The sequence below is a fragment of the Pezoporus flaviventris genome, unplaced genomic scaffold, assembly GCF_033815535.1.
Source record: "Pezoporus flaviventris isolate CSIRO_AGI_PZ_B2104156 unplaced genomic scaffold, CSIRO_AGI_Pfla_v1 ptg000013l, whole genome shotgun sequence".
NCBI classification, from domain to species: Eukaryota; Metazoa; Chordata; class Aves; order Psittaciformes; family Psittacidae; genus Pezoporus; species Pezoporus flaviventris.
Genome location: NW_026892561.1, coordinates 36,020,522 through 36,038,921, shown reverse-complemented (window position 1 = coordinate 36,038,921; position 18,400 = coordinate 36,020,522). Strand labels below are relative to the sequence as shown.

General features: G+C 39.2%; 1 protein-coding gene across 1 annotated transcript; it reads left to right on the top strand.

The window, feature by feature from the left end:
- The first annotated feature begins 784 nt into the window (after positions 1–784).
- On the top strand, positions 785–17,529 carry HPS3 (HPS3 biogenesis of lysosomal organelles complex 2 subunit 1). The gene is made up of 17 exons (XM_061452778.1): positions 785–1,145; positions 1,930–2,424; positions 3,688–3,874; positions 4,330–4,415; positions 5,608–5,800; positions 5,984–6,065; positions 6,808–6,962; positions 7,821–7,929; positions 8,142–8,323; positions 8,666–8,843; positions 9,481–9,711; positions 11,459–11,644; positions 12,793–12,978; positions 13,499–13,606; positions 13,979–14,185; positions 15,466–15,556; positions 16,678–17,529. Exons 1-17 carry the CDS (start codon positions 923–925, stop codon positions 16,803–16,805), a joined length of 3,027 nt encoding a protein of 1,008 aa, XP_061308762.1. The 5' UTR covers positions 785–922; the 3' UTR covers positions 16,806–17,529.
- The last annotated feature ends 871 nt before the right edge of the window (positions 17,530–18,400 follow it).

The following is an 18,400-nucleotide window of genomic DNA, read 5'->3' as shown; positions in this document are numbered from 1 at the left end:
CTCCTGCATTTGATTCACATAAAAAATAGATGTGTAGATTTCTTACCTGCTTTAAGAATATTGTCAGGTTTCTTTTACGTTCCTACATTTGCCTTGTGAAGAAAAAAAAATACCCCCCCCCCCAAAAAAAAAAACACCCCAAAAATTGATATCCTTTAATGGGTATGTTCAAATGACTATAGCTTTATACGCATTGGAAACAGTTAACTTGTAGGGCGCTTGGCTGCTGATCTGCCGTGTTCAAATTTTCAGTCCTAAATCCCGAAGAGAAGAAGAAACTAGTGTTTTGGGGTTTTGGAGGTTTAGTTTTGTTTTTTTTTCCCTTCCTGTTTTCAAGAAAACCAGGAGAGAGAAAAAGGGGTTACATATACTAAACATACCCTGAAGTGAATTATTTTCAGAAGTTCCTGTAACCAGCATCTGTAGAGCATGCTCTGTATGCACAGTTTACAGAGTTCTAAAAGAACGAACCGCTGTACCAAAAATTGGTTTTGGTTCAGAAGACGGAACGGCCCCAGAGGGCACCGGCCCCACGCGTGTGGCACAGCCTTCTCCGTCCCGTACTACTCAGTACCGACCTCTTCCATGCGCATCACACCCTTCACCAGGTCGCTTCCCGCGCCGGGCGCTGCGATTTTAGAGGATGCCCGACCATGCTAACGTGAAGTTACGCCAGCGCCACACAGAAACGTGTATGCAGCGCCCCACAGGACGAGCCGCCGGCTGACGGCGAGTGCAGTACCGGCGCTGCACACATTCACTTCCCCACTCGACCACCCGGTTTCGCCGCGGGCCGAGAGGAGGCTTCGGTCGCTGCGCGCGCCGCCGCCGTACGGTGCGGAAGCGAAGGGCGCCGCAGCCGCTTCTCGCCGGGGGTGCTCCCGTGCTCTGTCCGCGGCGGGAGCGCAGGTTTTCAGGGACCATGGTGCAGCTTTACAACTTGCACCCGTTCGGGTCGCAGCGAGTAGTGCCCTGCAAGCAAGAGCCGGCCCATTTCTGCTGCGGCCGCGACGTACTGTTCGTGGCCAGCGCGGCGGCCAGCTGCAGGGTGGAGGTGTTCGCCCTGCGCGACCAGGGTCGCTGCGAGCCCCTAGGCTCCTTCGCCACGCTGGGCCCCGTCCTGCGCATGGCGCACAGCCAGACAGGTCAGTGAGCTTCGCCGACGGGCCCGGAAGCGCTCGGCTGGGGAGGCTCGGACGCCTCCATAGCGGGGAGCGGCCTGGGGGCTCTGCCGGGTGGAGGCGCTTGGTCTGGGCCGGCCCGGCCCGGCCCGGCCCTAGCTGGGCCCTGGGGAGACGGCGGCGGGCCGGAGGAGGTGGGGATGGCGGGGATTAAGGCCCAGCAAAGCGCTGGCTGCCACGGGCCGGGCGGCATGGGGCTGGCCCTTGCAGAAGCGCCAGCTTCTGCAATGTACTGGTTTGAGAGCTATGCAATGGGCTGGGAGTCCTCGGGCTAGTGGGAAGTGCAAAGGCAGCACATTGAGTTTTTTTGCCGTCTTGCCCTTTTTATTTTTTTTTTATTTCGGAGCACGTGTCGGGCGGTCAGTGCAGTCGATCCCACAGCTCTTCATGAGTCTGAGAGTTACCCTGCTCTTTAGAGAACAAAACATTTTCTTCATAGTGAATATTCTGAGGGGGAAAACACCTCGACTGCAATCACAGTTTGTAAAGTGGATTCACTTGGGAGTTAGTCTGGACCTAGACCTAGGAGTTCTTTTATTTTTAATGATGCGTGAAGTGTGTTCCACCCAACAAAGAAAAATGTACTTCAGATTTCATTGGAGAAAAATTGGTGAAAATGGGTTTTGGAATTTCATGTAAGAGCTGAGAATTTAAGATGTTCTTTGCTATGTACTATAGCAGGTAAAGAGCTCAAAACCTATACCTATTCCATAATAATAATATATCACTATCACTGCTTTCTTTTAAGGAGACTATCTGGTGACAATTGAAGAAAAAAGCAAAGCAACTTTCCTCAGAGCATACGTGAACTGGAGATGCATGTCTGCAGGGAGTTCTCGTGTTTGTGTTCGGATGGTTGGTCACAAGATGGAAGAGTCATACAGTGAAACCTTAAAAGAACAGATGTCAATTGTGGAAATGCCACTTTCAGATCCTCCACTCTGCATTTCATGCTGTCCTCTAAATGGAGATCTTCTTGTGGGCTGCAAAAATAAACTAGTCATGTTCTGTTTGAAATACCTGTTTATAAACCAGAATTTGACTGTGTTAGACTTTGAACGCTCCTTAATTTTACACATTGATAACTTCATTCCTGCTGAAATTGCATTTTGTGCCAGACATATAGCCATAACAACAGAGCTGGATGTTCTGATCCTGAAACTGGAACTGGTCCAGCAAAGTGCAGACAGGACAGAGCAATGTGCACATAGCGTTAGTACACTAGAAAAGCCTGTGGATGGAGGTAAGTACAAAAAAATTATTTTTTAATTTTTTTTTTAAATTTCCAATAATCTTCTGGTTTGTGTTATTCTAAAATATTCTAAAAGTAGAGAATTGCCCTTCAGAAAATATTTGCAAATCATCTTAGTACTGTCAGCTGGATATTCTAGTACATGGAGAGTTATACCACCTGCTGTTGGAGGTAACTCTTAAAATATGCCATCATTCTGCAGGTGCTTTCAGGATAGTGCAGTCTCTGCAGAGATAGAATTAGGACCCTGTTTTGGGGTGCTGCCATGGGCCAAAACAGCAGTAGTTCAGTGTGCTATGTTCAGAAAAATTATTGTTAGTGTCACTGCCCAGATAACTGTGTCTCTTCTAAGGGGCAAGTGGGAGGCCAAATGGAGGAAGCATGTAATGAACCTTTAAGTCAACCATGTGTATTGGCTTACACAGTGGCAGTGCATATGCACTCTTGTAACTGTTACTAACAAGACTCAGAACCTGCATAAACAAGGTGTCAGCAAATTCTCTTTTTTCAGTCCTTTGTGTTTTTCAGGGGCTTGCCTTAGAATCCTAGAAATCCCAGAAATAGATTTACCCAAATAGGTTGCGTTCCTGTGTATTGCAAAAAATCAGTCCCTATGGAATCAGTTCCCACATTTCCGTAAGTATCAGCTGAATACCAACAAACCTGAGGAAAATCCTTCCTTTATAATTGAAGAAACTTGAAAAGAATGGTATTTTTGAACTGAACACTGTACCAAAAAAAAGGGGAAAGCATAAGCTGGAATGTTCTTAACTGAGTGAAGATGGATCTTAACTGAGATAGTGGCATCCTGCACCTAGCTGGTTTTATTCCTAAAAACTAAGAAGAAAAGTTCAAATTACTCTTGAGTGCTGTTAGGATTTGATTTCCAGACCATAAGTGAGTTTAAGATAAGACAACTTTCTATTGTAGCTGCCTTTTCCTTCTGAAAACCTCTTCAGCCAACATTATTTGAGGGCAGCCATTTGCAGCACAGGTTGCCCTGGACTTGCCTTCTAATGAACAGTTTACTTGTTCTTTCAGAAGTCTTCACTCTTGAGTATTGAGATTGTTGAAGCCTAAGTAAAGGATTGTTCTCATCTTCTAGCATAGGTGTTTTCAAAATCTCATGGTTTGATGAAGCCAGTGCTAGTTAGGAAGCTGTAATTGAAGTATTTAATTGATACTGTGTCATATAATTTTGTTACTGCTAAATGGAATGGCTTGAACAGGTAATACAGCATTTTCTTTGTTAAGGTGTGAAAGGTGAAGGTCCTTCAACACACACTTTGCAGCTAGAATTAGATGAGTTCATCATATGTCAGAAGCCAGCAGAACTGCTTGGGGAAGAAAGTAAGCTATGTGAGATACCCATCACACTGGAATACACAGAGTTACCTACGGAAGACACAAAGTGCTTCCAAGTGCGGTATCTGCTTTTCAGGTATTTCAAATGTATTTTGCCCTTTACAGGCTAATTCTGTACAGAAAAACAAAATGAGCTGTGGCTCACATCTTGTGGAAATTAAAATCCTAGCATTTTGACATCTGGGCTTTTTATAAGATTGGAGTGGTTTTTGTGCTGAGGAAATAATGTGATACCAAAGAAAGTCCATTTTTTTAATAGAGTGGAATATTTCAGTTGGAAGGGATCTGCAACAATAATCTAGTCTAACTGCCTAACCACTTCAGGGCTGACCCATTGTTAAAGCATATTATCCCTAGCTGTGCTGTGAGCTTCTTGGCATTGCCATGCTAATTACATTAGTAGTATGAGTGCATGTTGTTGAGTATAAAACATCAGCTATGTCTTTTTAGCTCGTGCTGTTTACTTGTCCAGAGTAGCTCATAATAATTTCTCACAGAGGTCCTGGTGTTCTTTTGGGTTCTTTTCTCTAGATGTTTTACACCTGACCAGTCGCCTTTTGGCTTCTGTGAAGACACAAAGCTGCACTCTGTTCAGCTGCTTCCTGTATACCAGACAGGTATATGGACATGCATGGATGCATTATGGCCTGTGTCACAGGAGATCTGGGAATGGAAAGAGCTTCTTTGTATATTCTGTTCTGTAGACTGTTTCTGTATCATTTGTTTTTAAATTAAGTCTTTCTTTCCTTGAAAATGATTTAAACTGAGCTTTTATTAAAAAATCTTTTAGTTTCTGTATGTTCTGCATAAACCTTGAACTAAAATACCAATTTGCCACACCAAAAGAGAGAGACTAAACCAGCTTTTATCAGTTTCTCTAGTTATAACACTGAGTTATTTTACATCACAAAACAGTCACTCTTTAAATTGCATAATAAAATTATCCTCAGTGTTAGAAGATACTAGGCTGCCCCTCATTAGTCAACAGTGGAAATCATAGTAGTAAACTTTAATAATCATTAAGATACAGTTTACCTTTCTTCCAGGCTTTAATTAAAGTTTTAATTAAAGGGATGAATGTAGATTTAGGGGTTCACTAATCACAGTAGCTCAAGCCACAACAGACCTGCGGAAAAATTTGATGCTGTATGTTATCAGTCATAACTGACTGCTCACCCAGTCTGGGATTGTTTGCCTGATAAGTTGTGAAGTCTCATTTAAGTTGCAGCTGACTCAAAAGAACAAGCTACTTGCCATTACTCCAGCTGTCTTATGTTCTCTTGTGATTTACTAACAACTTTGACAAGAGGGTCTGTAGAATGTGAACACAGCATTTACCTGCCAAAGCAGCTTTATAAATAAATTATGCCATTTCCAGTCTTTCTTTCCCTTAATTGAGGACACTTATTTTGGTGAGTTGCAGCTCTGGATGACCATTCATCCCAGCTCACACGTAGTTGTCCAAGATCACACTGATCATTCAGTCCATGGATGTTTATTTGTGATGAATCTGACAGGACTCAGAGATGTGGTGACCCCTCTAGAATGTCTTCACTTGGTGGTACAGTCACACTTTTATTAGAAATGCCTCCAAATGAGATAACATGGCATACACATTTGCAGCCTGTGCACTGATCCAGCGTGTACACTGGTCTTCATATAGTACTTTTTCTCTTCACTAGCTACTAACAAAACCAGTCTACAGCCTGGGCAGGTTTGATAGTATATTTTAGGTATCAGGCTTGCAAAGGAATTGCTAGCTTTTGATTTATGAGGTATATAAAATGCTTTTCTTATTGTTATATCTAGGAAGTTCTATGACAGCCCATGAGGAAACTGACATCAAGAAAGAACTACTGAGTCTCTTCTGCTTTTTCTCTTTACCTCATGTTGGATATCTCTACTCTGTTGGGAAGATAGTAGAACTGATTTCTACTTACCAATATTCAGAGAAGTCAGAGCAGGCAGTTCTCACTTCACAGTTCCTGCATGTCATTACAAGGTACAAGGTTTATGATTTTGCTGGTAGTATTACTGGTTTTCTATTCTGCTGTCTTTTTTGCATGCCCATTCAAGGCCCATTTCTACAAAGGAGAAAGATCTGATTCTCTATAGCTTTGGCTACTTGACTTGAGCAAGTCTTCTTTTTTTTCCTTCGTCGTTGTGGTTTCATATTTCCCTCTAGTGAGAACCTGCAGTGCTTCACAGTGCGGTGCAGTGCAGCAGCAGCTCGTGATGAGGATCCATATATTGATACGACCGTGAAGGTGGGGGCAGTAGTATGGCACTTAGTTTTCTAATGTTTCCTTATGAAATCCCATTAGTTTCTATTAGCTGAACCAATAAAATACCATAAGAAATTAGTACTTCATTCTGCGGCATATTATATTTTAGTGGTCTACAAATGTCTCAATGACACAATCCATTATTGCTGTTTAAGATCTATGCCGTTAGTGCTGTGTTTTCAAAAACATCAAAAGCTATAAAGTCATGTATATTTTTAAACTAAATTCTATGCTTTGCTGCATAAATCTGAATGAAGGGTACAGTTTTCCCGTAGTGTAAGTGATGATGTTTCTCAAGTATCCTTGAAAAAAACAGTTTTTGTAAGAGGAGTGTAGACACCTGAACAGTCTCTGCTATCAGTTACCAACTGAAATCAAGACTTTTATAACCATGTCAGGTAATTTTTTACAACTTGGCCAAATTCAAACTATTTTGTACTGTTTTCCATGTAAGGCATCTCCCTCAGGGTCTGTTAATTTGAGACACAGCTAAAACTGCAGTTGCTTTGAAGAGTGAAATGATTTTTTGTTTACCCATTGTTAAATGATTTATGTCATAGTTTTGTGATTATTTTTATTTGTAAGTGAAGCACTTATAGTAAAGCCAGTGAATGTTTTTATTGTCATTGGAAAAAGGTTACCTCTTCATATTTTTTTTACTTTTCATTTAAAGACTCAAACTACATGCTAACTGAAATTACAAAACAATCACTTCCCTTTATAGGCTTGTCCGCCTGTCACACTGGATGTCTGCACATTAAGAATGCAGCTTTTTATAGGACCAAGAGCTATCTGTCATTTCAAAAACCATATAATTCTTTTGACTAAGGCGGACACAGAAGATATTACTGAAAGAAGAAAGCCTACAAGAAAGATGCTGTAAGGATTTGTGTCTCTTGGGGAGATAGTTATTTGTAGCTCTGTGTACAGTGCTCAGTTTGTGGGTGTTGGAGTTGAAGAGAGGTTCCTTTCGAAGAAGTGGAGATAATTTCTAGTTAATGCATGAGAACAAGAAACCAAGCTTTTTTTTTTTCAATTTTACTGTATTAACTGAATTAGAAGAAATAAGGATAGGGTCACAGATGCTTGAAATTAACAAAGTAAGTCACTCAAGTTTGTAAAAAAACTTAAGTTTTATAAGGAATGTTAAAATAACAAAAACGTGTTGTAACACAAAATGAAAATATCTTACATTTGGCTAAGGGTTATTTCCAAGAAAAGTTACAAATACCACTATAGTAATCCATGACAAAAGAAGGATCATATTTTGGCCTAAGATGTTCTTAAAGCGTGCATGTAGCTAGAGGCATCTTTGTGAGAACTGCTATTCCTGTTCTTTTTTGAGGGCCTTTCATAAAACAGCTGAACGGCCATACTAAAACAGCTATTCAGAAATCACATTTATTTAAGTCAGTTCATTAATAAAATTGGGACAGCTATACTTGATTGAAGAGTTACTTGAGTCAGTATTTCTTAAAGCCTAGAACAGTATTCAGGAGACGATGAGGATAAGCCAGGAAGGAGAATGGTGATTCAAAATACTGTTATTGTCTGCATGTAAAATACAGTTTCTTCTGCCAGTTGTGTTGTTTCGAAGGTTATCGTTGGCGTTTGAGAAAGATAGGCATTACAGACCTAGCCGGTATTTTTGCATCTAAATTACGAAGTTTGTGATGTTTTTTGGCTCCATAATGTTTATTTGGAGACTGAAATCTCAACTTTTCTCCTTCTCTCTAGTTCCAGAAAGGCTGACAGCATCAAATCACGAACAAATTCTGAGTCAGAGCCTGGTTGGAATTTATATATTATAAACACTGTTTCAACCATTCAGCTTTACAGAGAAATGGTATTGCCCATCTCCTGCTTTTGTGGTTTGGTGACTAAAATTAAGTACTGTTAATTAACCTCTGGGGCATGTCATTGCTGGATATAAAGTAATGTATTTCTCATGAACAGCCCCTATAATCCTATTTCAAATGGCTGCTGCCCTCGTTAACGCTGTTCCTGTGTATTCTTAATTTTTGCCAGCAGCCTAAGTATATCCTGTGTCTGTTCTAGGTAGATTATAGTAGAACCTATGAAAATGTAAAAACTGAGAGTTGCATCCATCTGCTAAGTGAGGCTCACTTACTGGTCAGAGCAGCTATAATGGACCCTCATTTCTTTAAATCAGATGAGAAAGAAGAAATTCTAAGAGCATTCAGAGAAAGTTGTGCCGCCTTAGGAGACTGCTACAGCAGGTATGTTCTAGATGACAAAGTGATATAGGTGAGCTTCTGTTTCCAGTAACATAACCTTAGAACTAAAATCAATAATTCTTTATCATTTTACACTAGTATTGCATATATAAATCTTTACGTTCTATGAGAACAACTTTATCTAGTAATCTCTTCAGTATCTCGTCTTTATTGTCATTGAACACACAATATATTACATTGAGCTATATATATGAGCTATGTATTTGCAGATACTGGTGGGTCTGCAACCTTGTTTGATGTATTATTTTAGTTCCTACAGTGATGGCAAAAGTATTTCCTTTAGTTGTTTTGTTTTGGGTTTTTTTCCTTCTCTATTGCCTTTAGGTTTGACACAAAGGATTACCACCTTGCTTTGCCATACTACAGAATGTCAGGTTTATCCATGACTGAAGTTTTAAAGAGACTAGTTTCAGAAGGTGATGAAGTACATACGTATGAGAGAGGATTTATATTTTACTTAACTCACTCTCTTAATGAAGACTTAAATGAAGAATTAAGTAAGGTAGGAACAAGTTGAGTATTTTCTTAATCTGTTTAGTTCTGATTTTAAGAACTGTATAAAATTTCAATTAAATTCCCTTTGAAACTGCTGAGCTGCTTATTTAATTTTATCATTGTTCTTTTTCACATATTTTTTATTCTCCAATTTTTATTGTCAAAAAGCAGCACCTGTGGTGCTTTGGGCTGTTTTCAAGCAACGTAGTATGAGTTTAGCTATCATGATGTATGTTGCTAATGATCTGGTTCCTACTTGCACACAGTTTAGGAAAGCTTTGCCTCAAATTTCTTTCATCTCCCATTTCTGTAACAAAACAAACTCTTTCTGTAAATGTTGCCAAATCATACAGGTTGGTTAAATCAACTCACTGTGGTGGTGGATGTTCTCCTACCACCCCAGAATATGGGTTGAATCACTGCTGGTTAGAGATCCTTTACTTTTACCAGTGGGGAGGAAAGAAGAAGGCAAGGCACTGTGACTTGATATATAAGCTGTACTTGTCTGTTAAACTAAACAAAAAAATCCAAAAACACTCCCCCTCTCCAAAGCAACAACAAACAAAACTGCAATACCTTCATATGCCATAACAGAATGTACATCTAGAAAGGTCTAAACTGTCAAATGGTTTTCATTTCTACAGGAATCAGCAAATAAAGTTCTCCAAATATTCTGTCTTGCTGACCCTGTGCAGCTGCCTCATATCCTCTGCAGCCCCTGCATGAGAAATGTATGTCCAGTGACAGCTGTGAAGTACCTTCAGAAAGTAGAAAAGATTATGCCATCAGTGGTCCTGACACTTACTAAGGCCTTCATGGCTCTGAAAATGGGAGACCTGACGATGTATGAACATGAGATGGACTCCTGTAAGGAGGTAAAGTATGTTGAAAGTATGAGCTATTCACATTTTGCAAAGCTCAAATCAGTAGATTTGGCTTTAAGTTGTATCTTACAGTAAAGAAACTTCCAGTCACTCTTCCTCCCGATATGCTGTAGAGCCTCCACTGAATATTTGCAATTAATTACAGTAGAATCAAGGGCTGGCATATGCTGGGACTGCACTGCATACCCTGCAGGTACGGTAGTCTTGGCAAAGCCTTACCAAGTAAGTGAAAGTTTTGAAGCTGTTAATTCTTGCTAAATTAAATGCTGTTTTCTGGGGTGTAGCACAAGCTCTGCAGAGCCAGTGCTCTTCAGCACTATGGCAGGGTTGTAGAGTAGCATTTTTACACCCCTGTAGATGTAATTAATATGTGATACGCCCATGCAAAAAATGTATGCAAACAGCCCTTATAAAATTGCATTTGAAGCACAATGTCCATGGTGCACACAAACTAAAGTTTCTGTATACAGTTTCCCATGTTACATGGAATCATAGCACTTAACCCTTCGTAAGATCAGATCAGAACCTACTTCACTGCTATCAACGAATTCCACATCAGTGGGGGAAAAATATTAGTGAAGCGCTCTCTGTCACAGATGTTCACATGTGGTTTTAGACTGAGACCAGTCTGTAAATTACTTCTTGTTAAGGTTGGTCAGGACTGCTGAATATTAAAAGGTGACAAGAGCTTGAAATACAGACTCCTTCTGAGGCTGAGGTACTGGAGGTCTAAACACTCTTAAACTGATAGCTGTTCCAAAGTTAGATACCACACTTCAGTAGAAGTCCTGGAGGGCTTTCAAAGTTAGCAGTTTTTGAATTGCAGAGTGGGAGCTCTGGAGTGCTGTTTCACGAGTGATATTCAGCACCACCTGCTTTTGCAGGGTGATCCAGTGAAATTTTCATGTTGTGAGCAAAAAGAAACTTCCACATTCTGCTGTATGAATGTGATTTAGAGAATAAGGTGGTTGGTGTTTGGGTGTTGGGTTTTTGTTGGGCTTTTTTTCCTTCTTTTTAAGCTGACCTATCAAAAAATGTTCTGTTGCACCTCACCTTTAAAAAGCATTTTGTTACAAAGTAGAAAAAATAACAGTTTCAGAAAGATAAAGAAAGGAAAGATAGTTTGCATAGCAGGATGAAATCTTATTTTTCCTCCTAGGTCTGCCTTATATTTCTTGTATAGTTCATTTAATCTGCTTAGGCATCATTTGCCTACTGTCTTTCTAAGTGGAAATAGTAATAAGTCAAAATTTCTAAGTGGAAGTAGTATCTTGTCATGCTCACCTTCAAAAGCACTCAGATGCCCAGAAACAACTTACTGTTGCATGTTTTGATCATTGTCTCAGGGGTATTTTCAAAATAAAAATCGATAGCAAAAGCAGTCTACTGAAATGTAGCAAAGTAGTCTGTTGACGTTTCAGCCAGTGATTTTGCACAATTCTGTGTGTATTGAGTGTCTTGGATTTCATAGTGAGATCTGTCTCCACATTTCAACAGCATGTAACTTTCAGTGTTCAGGTAACTGGCCTCTTGCTCAGAGTCACTGCTCTGGCATGTGGTTTGGAGCTCAGTCTCTGGAGAGCTATTCTGTAAATTGTAGAAAGGATTTATTTCCTTCCCCTGACTTTCCTTCATTTCATCTGTCTAAACTTCACTGCTTGAGGAAATACTGTGTTTGCTGAGTTGAAGTCATGTGGACTGAATTCTTTACATGATTTCTATCTGACTATGTTTGTAGACAGTACTGGGTTGTGGCTTCATCGGGCAACCAAAGCTCTTGAGACAGTGGAAGGAAGGAACAGTTATGCCAACTGAATTTGCTGTTCACCTGAAGGAGACGCAACCTGGTTTGCTGGTGGCTGCCATTGTGGCTTTACATGAGAACAGTAAAATTGAACTAGAGGAAGCAGATACCTTTTTCAAGGTTGGCCTGTGATCATTTTTTGCTTCTATTTTTCTCATAATGGTGATATGGGTAAGCAAAGCAGCCTTGGTTGCCCCTTCACTCACCTTTCAGCATTTCTTCAGAAAGAGGGACATGAGGACTGGGAGATGAGCTCATGATAGATGCCTACAGAGTCAGAAACTGGACCTTCTGGAAAGAAATACTGGTTAAATCAAGAAAAAAAAAATTGAAGTTTTTTGTTTTGACCTTGTCATTTCAATGCAGAATACCCTGATGTCAGAATACCCTGAAGCCATTGAAAGACTTCCTAGTAGTTTGGCTTCCTAAGGCTAGTGACATTTAAAAAAATTTAGATAAATCATTCCATAAGCTCCTTTTGAAGAAATCATTAGGATTGAAACATAATTCTAAAGACTCAGACTTCAATATGAAGGTATAGAATGTTCTGTCTAAATTTCTGAAACAAGAGTGGAGTCTCTGCAGTTTATAAGAAGGATAAATAGAATTGTTTTCTGGTATCACTGAAGTTTTCTTTGTTTAGACTGGGAATAGACCTTTTTTATTTACAATGAATAACATTGTTTGGATTAAAATCATGTACTCTTCAATGTAGGTATTCTGCAGTTCTGTATCTGCTACTGTGAAATAACCAGTATCAAAAATACCAAGTCATGAAGCTCAAATTGGAATGAGTGTTATTATTTAAAGCCAGTTGGAAACCAAGTAATGATCCTTTTCATTGTCATGCCAGTCCTTAAAGCATCTCACTTGTGGATCCTACCATTACAACCAACTGAGCTACACGGAATCTCTTATCATGGCCTTAAGAGTCTTCTTTTGAAGGCACCTGCTTGGCTGTTGGCATATAGAAATTTCTCCAAATTAGCTGTCTGTGAATAGTTGCTGACAGTGTGCTGGCATTTCTGACAGTGGAGTAAACCTTGGAAAACAAATCTATCATTTAGAATTGATTAGCTTAAAATCATTCCATGAACTTTTTACTTTGCCTAGCACTGTATTATGGAGAATGATAAGACAAAAAAGGAACCAAAATTCTACTTCTAGTAAAAGTGAAAAACTGTTCCTCCTGCCTCTTCTAACTTCTGCTGCTAAATAATTACCATACTCTGTGCTAACTTGCTGTCTTCTAATGGTTTTATTCTTAGATGTTGTGTGGTAACAGAGAAAGCACTATTCCTCAGCTCTTGGTAGATTTCTGGGAAGCTCTTGTAGTGTGCTCTCAGAAAGAAATACTTCAGGAGCTTTTACTGAGGCTTACTTCTCAGTATGTTTCAAGAATATTGAAGAAGCAACTTCCTGAGACTAAGCCACTGAAAACAACAGAGGATCTGGTAAGTACACCACTCAGAGGAGGTTTTAGGACCACATTGTACCTCCAAATTCTATCCATATACTATCCTTAGTATTTTAGTTCTGAACAGTTTATCTCTTAAAAGAAACAAGACTGAAAGCAAGTAAGTTAGTGTGCAGTTACGAGATGATAGGTATTGCAGGCTCTGGGGACTCTGCTCTTTGGGGACATTTCAAATATACTTCCTACTGGAACCTCAGCTCTGGATAGAAATAAGGGTTAAAATGAAATGGTGGCCGCTTGTCAGGTGGAGTGTTTGCAGTTTTGCAAAGCTGACTAAATGAAAAAAGTGTGTGAAAGATGAATTTTAAAGTATTCTGAATGGGAAATCTGAAATACAGAATTAAATAGAAGATTCCAGTTCATCTGTTACTAAATTGTATGAACCAGAAGAAAGAGTAGATGTTATTCTAAATTTTCTTCACTTGTGGTGCATTTCAGATGGAACTGTCATTAACAGAAATACTTCTTTTATTGAAACTTGACTTTTTCTTGTGTAGATAAACTCCTGTAATCATTTTGGGTTGATTTTCCCGTGGGTAACATTAATAATGTCACTGGGATCTCCATCTGCTAAATATTACAGTGAAGATATCTCAAAATTACAGGTATGAAACCTTTAAATCTTACTGTTTACAGTTTAGATCCATTCTGCAAATATTCATGTATGTGTAAACAAATTTTTTGAGCAGACTCCCCTTTTCCTCCCCCTACCTCTCTCCCCCCCCAGGTTATCCAAGTTGAACTGAAAGGCCCATTAAAATGATAGCAGAAAAAAATACTGAAGAGATATGTTGACACTAATTATATTTGCAGGACACTCTGAACTAGCTTTCTTGGTTTTCAGTAGCATTTATTAAAGGAAATAGTATTTCAGAATTACTCTAGTAAGTAAGGGCTTCTGTTCTAAGGTTATAGTTAGCATATTTTTTGCAAAGTTTGTGTTAAATCCAAACAATATGTTTTCTTCTTGCCTGCAGTCTCTTCTATGTAGTCAGTCAATCAACATAGCTTCAGCTCTGCCTGTCTTGGAGCCTCTGACAGAGGATGGCAATGTTGGCCTCACCATCCATGTTCTCTGCAATACCCGCCTAGGCAAATATGAGGAAGCCATTGACCAGCTTCTCGAAAGGTGTCCTGATGCAGCTGTATTATATGCTCAGCATGAGCTGAAAGATGACAATCGGGTGAGCTACTTTTGTTAAAGTTGTTCAGTATTTTTTGGTTTGTTTTTTTCTGGTTTTTTTTGCATACAGATGGACTCTGGATGGATCAAATAGACCACCTTCAAACAAACTAAATTGCTAAGCTTGCTTTCAACTTCTTGCTTGGCATTTAAATTCCGTATCTCAGTTCCCACTGATTTTAATAGCATTCATTTTTTCCCAGTTTCTTCTGTGACTAGTAGATTTAAAGCGTAGTCTTTTCATATGGCAGAGTGCCTTAAAAAGGGAGAGTAGTATGTTCTTTATCCATCATAAATGAAGAACTAGCTAGTTTCTCACTAATCAGTGTTCTAAATTGTTTGACAGTGTTGCATAATGTGACATTTTAGTGATAACTGATAAAAGAACATGGTCCTTCAAATAAAAACACTTAAATATGTTCTTCCTGTGTTCTAGTGACATCTTCTGATACTATAACCTCAGAATGGTACTGGTGCACTAGTGGATTGTTCTTTATGGCCCATTTTCCACTTGGGCATCTACAGAGGTTTTATTTTGTATCTGATTTTATTCCAGTGTTCCACAAGTGCAGAAGTTCACTCCACTGCCCATCACAGCTACTCAGTTAACTGTACATGGTTTTGTTGGCCAGAGTTACCAAAGGTGATCATCTACCAGATGGCCATACTAGAATAGAACCCCCTTCAAAACCAGACCTGTGCTTTTTAGTCAGATCTGAAAATAGTTTTTTTGATTATTTCCACGTTAGTTAGAGTTGAATGGGATGCTGCAGTACAGACTCTGAATTCAGGTAGAAGAAAATAATTAACCACATTTAAAAAAGGAAATTCCTTTCCCTCCATTCTTATCAACAAAATTCATAATTCACTACCACAGCTGTTGGAAGCTGACAGATTAGGTTAGGAGACAGAGCAGTGTTTATAGTAATGCTGTTCATCACTTTGCATGGAGTTGTTTGGAGGGATAATCCTTGATTTTCTGACTGCATTAGTCTTGCCAATTACGTGGTATTTTTAGCTTATAACCTTTTATATAAAGAGGCACTAAGGGGCGCTGTGTAAAAGCTTTTGAGTAGAAAAAGTTGGGACTGAAAATTGAAACATACAATGTGTGCAAAACCACTGCATGTCAAAGCAGTGTGTAAACTAACAAGTTCATCACAACCTACCTGTATTTGTACACATCTGAGCTTAGCTCAGTGTATATTTAACAGGTCTTTCATACTCTTACTTGTAGTTTTTGTTAATGTACACTTTTGCTGTGTGTTTTTTCTGGATTAGGCTGTATGGTGGAACAAGCTACTTCCTGAATTTTGCAAGAGAGCTAGACTTACTGGAAATGACTGCCCTGTTTTTATTTCATCACTGAAAGGTAAATCAGTGGACTGCAACTCAACTCCAGAAGCCTTTGCATGTCATCTGACATTCTAAACCCTGTTCAGGCTAAGGACTACTGATATGATAATTTGGAAGGAAAAGGGAACCTTTTTCTATAGTTAAAGCTAATATAGCTCAGCAGGCTTTCTAGTCCTTATCACAGCATTCTGCAAAGTACAGTGTGTTGCCTCATATAAAAATCATAGCATTCATTTTGTTTTAAAAACAGTTAAATTGTTGGAATCATACTGTTTCTATATAGGTCAAGAACAGACACCATTAAAAACTTATTAAATAGAGCTAATGGTTGGGGTTTTGTCCTAGGCTAAGCGACTATATGGTCCTACACAATGACAGCTAACAGGCTCCTGTTGATAACCGAGTGAGCACTTAAGTGTGTATTGATGATGAGGTCACAGAGTGAAGAATCCCACAATGTGTTACGGCTAGAAGTGAAGAAACAAACCCTAGTAGTTGATGTAGTCCTATTGGTACATTAACAGGACATTAATAATACCATATATAGCTGAGGGGCCAGTGTGTTTGTTTTGACAGAATACAGAGACTGAATAAAGCGCGTATTTTTTTAAAATCAGTGTAATGCCAGAGAGCTGAAAAACAGCAGCACAGGTCACCATGCCCTGTCATAAAATTCTAGTTTCTAGTGGTAGCACTGTTTTCGTGCGGTTGCTGTGCTGTAATCAGTTGAGAAGATAATGTTTAAACAGCTTGGTCTGGTCCGAGAGGCTGCTCTCGGAACATCCCATTTTACAGATAGTGCTGAGGTAGAGTACTAGTACAGATTTCAGGGCTTCCTTTGCATTTGATACAAAACACGTGAAGTACTAGATCAGATTTCTGTAAGCATTAGTGCCCCATTTAGACCTGCTGAGTCAAGACAGAGGTATAGTTTTAACCTAAGACATCATTTCAGTTTGTTTTTGAGATTTCCTGCAGTTGTATTTGCTCCCAAATTGGTGTGTCTCAAATGTCATTCCAGTTGCAATATTTAGATAATTTGATGACTTCAGTTAGTAATGATGTTAATATTTTTTCATTTCTTTTTACTAAACTGAAAATACTTAAACAAGATTTTTTTTCCTGTGCTCTGAGCAGAAACTTTATCAGTTGTTGCAATGGAACTGGAACTAAGAGATTTCCTCAGTTTTCTACCAGAGGATGGAACTGCAGCATTTTTCCTGCCACATCTTCTTCACTGCAGCCAGAGGAGGGTGATGACATAAAACAACGGAAGCCTACTATGCACTCAAATACAAAGAATGTGCCAGAATAAAAAAGTAAATGAAAACAAAACTACATATAAGGTACTGTAGGACTCCCCTCACATAAATCACCTTTCATTATTTCTCAGTTGAAACCTTATGAGAACTATTGAGTGACAGCTATTGTCTGAGGCAAAGCAACTCTTTTGAAGCTAATAGTAGTACACTCCGACAAAGGTCAACAAACCAGAATTACTGCCTCGTAGAACTGAATGGCAGTCAGCTGGACTGGTGAAAAAGTGACTTTTCAACTGTTAGGCAGGATCACATGTCCTCTCAAGGAGGGTGAACTTACAGCCAAAGCAGCTAAAAAATACAGACTGTACAGTACAATTGGACATTTGATGTTCAGCAAAAGTAAAGCAGAGAGTCAGGCTTATTCTGCGTTACTTAGTTGGATCACTGACCAGGGAGGAAGAGTTTAAATTCAGGCAGAGGTCTAACTGTGTGAGTAAAAAGCAAGAGCCTTACTCCTCCAAGTGGAATTTGGCCCCACTTCATTTTGCAACATACACATTCCCTTGAATTCCAGTTGGTAAACCCAGTCAGCTGTTCTGGCATCTTAATTACATACCCATGCAAGTGTTGCACTGAAAATGTTTTCATTTAGCAGTTCACGAAAAAAAGTCGTAATGACAAAGAGCGTCAAATTGAAACCGAAGTGTTTTCAAGGGCATGGAAGATAGGGACTACTGCGCGCTTGCTCTTTATTTTCTTTCTTCTGTTGTACTCAGTTAATGGGAAAGTATTTGAAGTATCCCTAGGCCAGAGATGCAGCTGAAAACTCTTACTACTTCTGGGTTTTTTTGTTAAACCTCTCAGGTAATTGTGCATGTATGTACTGATGTTTGTCTGTCGTTTGGGCAGAAACTATCCTACTGTTCCTTCAGCTGTAATTCAGTCGTAATAAACTGTTACTATGTTTATGACCTTCTTACTAATGCAGTTTGTTTTTTTGAGAATCTACCACAAATAGGATGACTCCATGATTCCATAACCATTTAAAGGCTTAATTAGCTGGCATTGCTCTGTGAAATCCATTTTTACAAAAGCTGTAAAGTTACTTAATGTAGAAGACAGAAGAGATCATCTGCAATGCAAATGTATTAAAAAGAGAAAGGTAAAAAAAATAGTATCATTTCTCTGTAACATTACTGATACAGCCAAAGTCAGTGATCTGATTTACGAGTAAGGATTATGCTGGTTTCAGTAGAATATTTCTACCTTAAAAAATGATAAAGCAATTTAGGCTTGTTACAGAAAAGCAATTTCATTTGTTCTAGTAGCTGTAAAGCCTAATATTTTGCTTGCCTGCCTGTCCCATAAATCCTTCCCTCTTGTTTGGCACAGGTCTAGGTAGAGTTGGGCTATTAAAACACACAACGGATGGCACCAACAATACCTGCTCTTACTGCTTTCATTTTTGACCAGTATCAGTCATGCACTAATACTGCTTCTTCCATCTGTCAAGAAATGCTTAATTTGCCTACTCCTGCCCTACATAACTAGAAAAAAAATGATTCCACTGCAGGACCTGTCTAAGATGCAATAAAACA

What these genes read in the sequence shown, in the direction of transcription:
- HPS3 (XM_061452778.1), top strand. Translation starts at nt 923, where the DNA reads ATGGTGCAGCTTTACAACTTGCACCCGTTCGGGTCGCAGCGAGTAGTG. An exon ending in CATGGCGCACAGCCAGACAG is followed by an intron (nt 1,146 to 1,929) that starts GTCAGTGAGCTT and finishes CTTTCTTTTAAG; the next exon opens with GAGACTATCTGGTGACAATT. An exon ending in ATATTGATACGACCGTGAAG is followed by an intron (nt 6,066 to 6,807) that starts GTGGGGGCAGTA and finishes TTCCCTTTATAG; the next exon opens with GCTTGTCCGCCTGTCACACT.